Source organism: Uranotaenia lowii, chromosome 3 (assembly GCF_029784155.1).
Source record: "Uranotaenia lowii strain MFRU-FL chromosome 3, ASM2978415v1, whole genome shotgun sequence".
NCBI lineage: Eukaryota > Metazoa > Arthropoda > Insecta > Diptera > Culicidae > Uranotaenia > Uranotaenia lowii.
The window spans coordinates 344,902,200-344,909,020 of NC_073693.1; the positions used below are offsets into that span (position 1 = coordinate 344,902,200).

The 6,821-nt window shown below is 36.9% G+C and overlaps 1 protein-coding gene across 1 annotated transcript; it reads left to right on the top strand.

Annotated features, from left to right (window-relative positions):
* Positions 1-3,860: 3,860 nt before the first annotated feature.
* On the top strand, positions 3,861-6,064 carry LOC129755988 (uncharacterized). Its single transcript, XM_055752732.1, has 2 exons — positions 3,861-4,657; positions 5,426-6,064. Exons 1-2 carry the CDS (start codon positions 3,997-3,999, stop codon positions 5,908-5,910), a joined length of 1,146 nt encoding a protein of 381 aa, XP_055608707.1. The 5' UTR covers positions 3,861-3,996; the 3' UTR covers positions 5,911-6,064.
* The last annotated feature ends 757 nt before the right edge of the window (positions 6,065-6,821 follow it).

Sequence of the window (6,821 nt, forward strand, 5' to 3'; positions counted from 1 at the left end):
ATAATATTAATAAAAAAAGGAAGAGCTCATAAAAAAATCCTTTGTTTCTAATCTGTTTTCCTTTATTTCAAAGTATTTTTCACCATTGTAATTAAGACAAATTCTTTGAATCAAAGTATTTTTTTAATTCAAAGAATAAATCCTGAGAAAAATGTCTTTAGAACCAAACTCATTAATACATAAATTGTATCAAATAAAACAGAGTTTGTTTCAATAAAATATTTTTTGAATCAAAATCAATTTTTTTTTGTTTCGTTCGAACACCAAGATTTCTCTGAGTGTAGTTTAAAAAAATAACAAATCAGCACCAACATGTGAAAAGGGTATAAAAGACAAATTAAACAAAACCCGTTTTTAGTCGATTCAAATAGCCCAATATAAACTCTACTTAACACAAAAACCGTTTTTAGTTTTCCAGCTTTCGTGAGATTCATAATGCAGTTTGAGTAAAGGATCTAAAAAATTTAGAGCCATAAAATGACATTATCCTCACACAGATTGTTTTATACACCCTTTACTCCATAACAAAGCAAAACATTAAAAGGGGAAGAATGCGGAAAGCTATTCACTTACTCCTATAGCGAGAACCATAAGCCTTTGTCAAAAAATAGGGGAAATTTTATCTCCATCTCGCTCACACATATGAGACATACAGTACAAAGCAAAGGGTGTAAAAACATTCAGACGAATTTCATACTCTAGCTAGGGTCTATAAACAATTGCGAGCTATTTTTTCATGATAACACCGTCGTATCGATAAAAACATATTTAGAATGATCCATATAGACTTGCAAGATTCCTCGTGAAATTTAATTAGCGATTTAAAACAGATTGCAAAATTTTCAAACGCGTTTTTCTCGAAACGTCATAAATGAACATAGACCCTTTTCACGTGTTGGTGCTGAAATGCGAAAATTTCAAAAGTAAACACTGATTGCAATAGTCAAATGAGGTTAATCAGTATAAAATCTGTCGGTTTTCTACACGCTAACCGCTTTTCAGTTAAACAACATTCAATGAATGATCGCTACCGTGTCGTCGAACTCTAAACTTATTTAAACAACTACAGCTTTTTTTTTTCGTGAATTTGTCCACTGATTGATCCCATCGCAAACAGTTTTTTTTATTATTCATTTTTCCGTGATTTTGACCGCTGATTGACCAAGCTCAAGGCAAACACAATTTTTTGTTTTATAAACAATAGATAATCCGATAATAATATTTGGTATACATGTTTGTTTGACAACTTTTTATTAAATCATCTTTAAATGTTTTCCGCTTGTTCATCCGATTTAATTTCAGTCGATAAATAATCCCTATGTAGAACAATGCTCATTTTTTTCTTGAATACTGTAATTTTTTTTACAGTGGTACCCTACGGGAGCCCAAATCAGCTATCGCAGAAATAGAAAAAAAGAGTGGATCAGCAATATTTTTAACATTCCTCACGCATATTTGCTTACATTAACGAATTAATGCAGCGAAACAACCTTAAAAATTTGAATTTTATTTCGGGAAGTTTTTGTTTCAAAAGTCATAGTTAAGAAGTCAGAATTCTAGCGTAACATTTAAAAAGGGCGAAACTGCCAAATGTAAACAAATCGAGTTAACGGTCAATCCGGATGCACGCGGTTGCACTTTATCTATCAAACGCGGTTTCATCTTAAAATTACTTAAAACTTTCAAAAAAATGATGAAATTCAATTGGGCGAAACTTCCTGTTGATGCATTTTCGTTGGAACGTGAAGTTACGCCTATTCAAAATGGAGTGAATTTTTCTATTCGTGTGGAGCCAAAAGGCGTAACTGAGTTGACCGTGTGTGACAAAACGGCCTAATTAGTTTTTGCGTGTAGGATAAATGGGCGTAACTTCAAAACCAAATCAAAAACATCCGATCAATTGGGCGAAACTTGCAGGCGTAACTGAAATCGAAAACAATAATAGGGCGAAACTCGAAAATCTCTGAAATTACGTGAAAAAAGTTAAAGTTTTTGATAACCATCGAACAATAAGAGAATATAATGCACATTTGGGGCCGTTCAGATACCACGTGGACAGAAAAATGAGATTTTTGACCCCCTCCTCCCCCTCCGTGGACAAGCGTGGACATTTGGCAAACCCCTACCCCCCTCCCCGGATGTCCACGTGGACAGATTTGAAAAAACTTAACTTAAGTTTTTATTTTAAATACAGACCCCGTTCGATTTTGGCAACAACGTATATTTTGTGTTGCCAAAATCGAATGTTGCCAAAATCGTCAGTTATTTTTACAAAATTTCTTTTATTATTATCTAAAACGTTTTTTTTTAGTCAATTTCCAACCATTTGAAGTCATTTTTATTTATTTTCTTCATGTTTTTGACGCATTTTGCACTTTTCTTTTTTAGTTTATAATGTTTGTTTTCATATGTCATATTTGCCGTTTTTGTCATTCTTCATCATTTTTTAGTTGTTTTTTGTCATTTTAATTCTTTTGTTTGAATTTGTTTTTCAACTTTTTGAATTTTTCATCTTTTTGTAATTTTTGAGTACTTTATAAAATTTTTAAAAAACATTTGTTTTTATTGTAGCATTTTTTCACCATTTCAGAACATTAAAATGTATTGATGGTGTTTATCTAAATTAAATTGGTCCTGTTATAACATAAACCAAAAGGTAATATTGTTTCTAAAAACCGTTCGATTTTGGCACATGTGCCAAAATCGGATGTTACCAAAATCGAATGTTGCCAAAATCGAATGTTGCAAAAAACGAACGGGGTCTGTACCTATTATTAGACAGTTAGAAAACACCACTTTTTGCCTTTTTGTTTTAGAAATGGCTGATTTTGTAAAACCGAATAAGAATTTCCTGATAAAAAAAAATAACAATTTTAAATTTCCTAATTATCATATTTATCACTTGCTTTCAAGTAGCTACTTATTGTTTAAACTTAAACTGGAAAGGTATGCCATTTTAAGATTTTGATTTAAACATCTTAATATTTATTCACCTTTAGAAAATATTTTGAAAGTATGTCCACGTGGACATGGCCCAAACCCCTACCCCCCTCTCCGTGGACAAGCGTGGACATTTCCATACCCCCCTCCCCCCCTTAAGTTGTCCACGTGGTATGTGAACGGCCCCTTTCTTGATTTTGTTGAACAAAAAGTGGTCGATTTTATAAATAGGATTTGAATAGGTGTTCCGAATATTCAAACGCGTTTTTCTCGTTTCGAGCTAACTGGTAGTTTCGCCCTTTTTAAATGTTACGGTGGAATTAAGTACGACTATTTACTCTTGTCTTAAATTAGATCTCGTGTATACACGTTTTAGGCCGATAGGCAATACACGCGAACGCGAAGCTAACTGCAGTGGAGCTGTCAAAAGCTGTTTCCATTAACTTTCCATTGAAATCGCACACTGAATGAGACCGAGCAAATGCGGATTTGTACCGCCGCTCAAGTTCGCTCTCACTATGCCATCGACCTTACAAACATCCGAGAATAGGAAAACATTTAGGTTTCTTCATAAAAAATGTCTGATTGCTGCCCGTTTGTTGTTTTGAAATTTTTAGAGGTTTTATTCGATCTGATTTTTTTAAAATTTTTGTGATGTACATCTATTACCGAAAATTATTATTTTTACTTCGATTTTTGAAATTTTGGCAGTTACGCCATCTGTGTTTGTGCCATTGAATGAAATAATGCGAATTTAGAAAGAAAATGAGTAAAAATAAAACTTAATCTGGATTTTACGCATAAAAGATCATGTGACCATTTTACTCATTTGCAGTGTGTTTATTTTCTCAGTGTGAAAGCATTGAAATTTGAATTGCCTGCCATATGTCTGGCGTCATCATCGCTGTTCCGGAATTTAAACGTCGCTTTTTTGTTATGTAACCTTTGCAAAGTTAAATATTAGTTATTCGTTGAATTATTCTACTATATTACCTAATACCTGGTGATTTGTGTTAAGTTTGATTGAACTAAGTGACCGTTTTGAAGACAAAGAAAATGGAACCGCAAATCTTCATCAATTCCACCTCACCGGAAGTGACGGGTTTCCGGTGCGGTGAATGTGGAGGTTTTTTTCGGCGTCAGCATTTGCTTCGTTTGCACGAGCAGAAAAGTCACGGGGCAAACAAATCGTCGCAGCCGCCGGTGAAATCAATCACGATCAACAAAACTGAGCATTTGGCGCCTGGCTTTTTGATTCCGGCATTCCACACGAACGCCTTACAAGTGGCTCGTTCCAGGCAGGAGATTCCTTTCGCGGTACTGTACAAGAGCAACGAAATTCCGCTGATTGTGCGCGTCATCGAGAAAGGCGCCTCAACGCTTCTGAAGGCAGCTGAAAAGGCAGACTTTTTGGAGGCTCAGCAACGCACCGGAAGGGGAAAAAGTAGCTACGTAATTGCCGTGGTGGCCATCATACACGAGCGGGTTAGCGAAAATGGAACCACGGTTTTTATGATTTCGGGTCCCATTCCCGGCGATCAGCAGAAGCAGCAGCAACAGGGTTCAACGCCGAAAGCTACGGGGGAGTTTGAGAATCGAATGCTGATGGACGCAGGCAACGAAAACCTGCACAAAACACTTGCTCAACTCAATGCACCGGAAGTGGAATTCCTGGATGGGAAAAGATTCCCGAATAAGGAGACGGAATTGCCAAAAGGTATGATTGAATATTATCGTCTTATTTGTAGGTAACTATCACATCGGAAAACTTTTCAAAGAAATTTGAATAAGTTCCCCGAGCCAAAGGGGGCCTGTCATGTTCAGTAAGGTGAGGGGGATTGTTTCAGCATAATCCAATCTGTGGTGGTACTCCTAGATGAATCGAGTGAAAGTGGAGGTTTCAGTCCTCCTGTTAAATCGCTAGCAAATGCACCGTACCAAAATGTTTGGTACCGGAACGCCAGTGTGGTTCCCGAAATTAAACACTTTACCCCAAAATAGACCCAGAATAGGGTAACATAGTGATTTCCAAACGAAAGCTAAAGAGCATCGGGGTAACACACAAATTAAACTATCTAAAATTTAAAAAAGTTACAAAGGGATCTTGTTTTCAGACGTAAAATCGGAAGTTTAACACGTTTATGCAAGAAATTAGATTTGTTTACACTTGGCGCATTGACCGTTTTTTAAATTCTATACCGGATTTTCAATTGGTTTCGGCTTAAATGGTGAAAATTATTCCGGATGAATGTTAATGATCAACTTTGTTTCGTACATCACACATTTAGAGAAACCAAAAAAGTACCTAATAAAAAGTGTGACAACCTTAAACGGCGTGATTCCCCAATACCTTTTACGATTAAAAAAAAAAAAGATACGACTTAAACCAAGAAAATAAAAGCTTATAACGTTTACAACACAAAAAATGTTTTAGTTAACAAAGCACCGGGTTTTTTTTTCACATTTAATCAAACAATTATTCCAGCTTCGCGACCCCATCAAGCGCCAGGACCAAGGCCATCGACATCCGGTATCAACACGCTTAAGCGCAAGTCAAAGGATCCCGCTCGATCGGCCCTGCCACCAAAACGTGCCCCTTTGGTTCAACAGCCCAAAGTGATTGCCGTCGTAGACGAAGCCATTTGGTACGGACCACAACAGAAAACCAACACCCAAATCCTGCCGGCAATCGGCAAGAGCAGCCAACAGCGAAGCGTCAAAGAGAGAAACTTTCAAAACATCGCTACAACCGGACCGCTGCTGTCTCCGGTTAAGAGTGACCCCCCAATCGCTGCTGCTAAACCGCCGGTCTCGGTCGTGAAGGAAGAGGATCCCTTCGCCAGTTTGGATCTAATGGAGCTATTTCCGCTAGAAGGCGGAGGTGGACAGATTCCCGAACCGGTGTTCTTTGATGACAGCATTATCGAATTCATTGGACCAGAGGAGGATAATATTTTAGAGATAATGTGAATATTTTCGAGACTTACCTTTTATTAACATAGCCAACCTGTTTCCGTTTCGATGTTACACACAAACTTTGAACAGCCCTTCCCCAAATTAATTTCTCATATTTCCAATCAACACTTTCCGTATTTCTTCTGCTCTGCCAATAAAGAAAAATCTAACTAGTCCAGAGAAGATCCTTTCATGAAACTCGCAACAGCTGGCAAATCACTTCACCATTTCTGGCAATCCAGATGTCACTTGTCCCAGAAAAACAACGGAAATCGCACTACCGAACCGTGCCGTATCCACTCTGACACCTTTCGTAAGGTCCCGGGAATCGGTGCCGGTCGTTTAATACCACCAAAGTTTTCGTAAATCGCACAAACTTCTCGCTACTGAAACCGCCCGACTTCGTAAATGGAGATGCGTCGTTCGTCGTGATTCGAGAAAAAAAAAACACTCGCGATTTGACGTTTCATTTTGAGGTGATGACGTTTTGTTTTGAAATTCGCGTAATGTCATTTGACGATTAGGCAGAGCTGCATTCAGGATAATCCGAGATATTAACCAAACAGTAGCGCCACAAAGTGCTCCATACTACAGTTTAGAGAATTTGGGAAGCTTTTAGGAACAGGCATGTAATTGAAAGGAAATTAGCTTCTAATGTTATTTTTTTAATAATTATTGGGCAAAATTTTGTCATGCGAAAATACTTGCAAGACACGCCGACAGAAAAACATTAAATTTCTTACAAAATTTTTCGAAAAATGTGCAAACAGCTCTCACATAAGAGCAGACATTTCAGAAGTGCATTTTTCATAAATAAAATACAACTCTTGAATAAATTAATAAAAAACCTAAATAGTTTTAAATCTTCTTCCAGTACTAAAAACAACTCAAACACTCCGTTGATTACAGAAAAAAAACCATCAAAT

Excerpts from the sequence above, each read along its gene's own strand:
- LOC129755988 (XM_055752732.1), top strand. The coding sequence starts at position 3,997 with ATGGAACCGCAAATCTTCATCAATTCCACCTCACCGGAAGTGACGGGT. Across the intron at positions 4,658-5,425 it reads GGAGACGGAATTGCCAAAAG|CTTCGCGACCCCATCAAGCG; the intron begins GTATGATTGAAT and ends CAATTATTCCAG.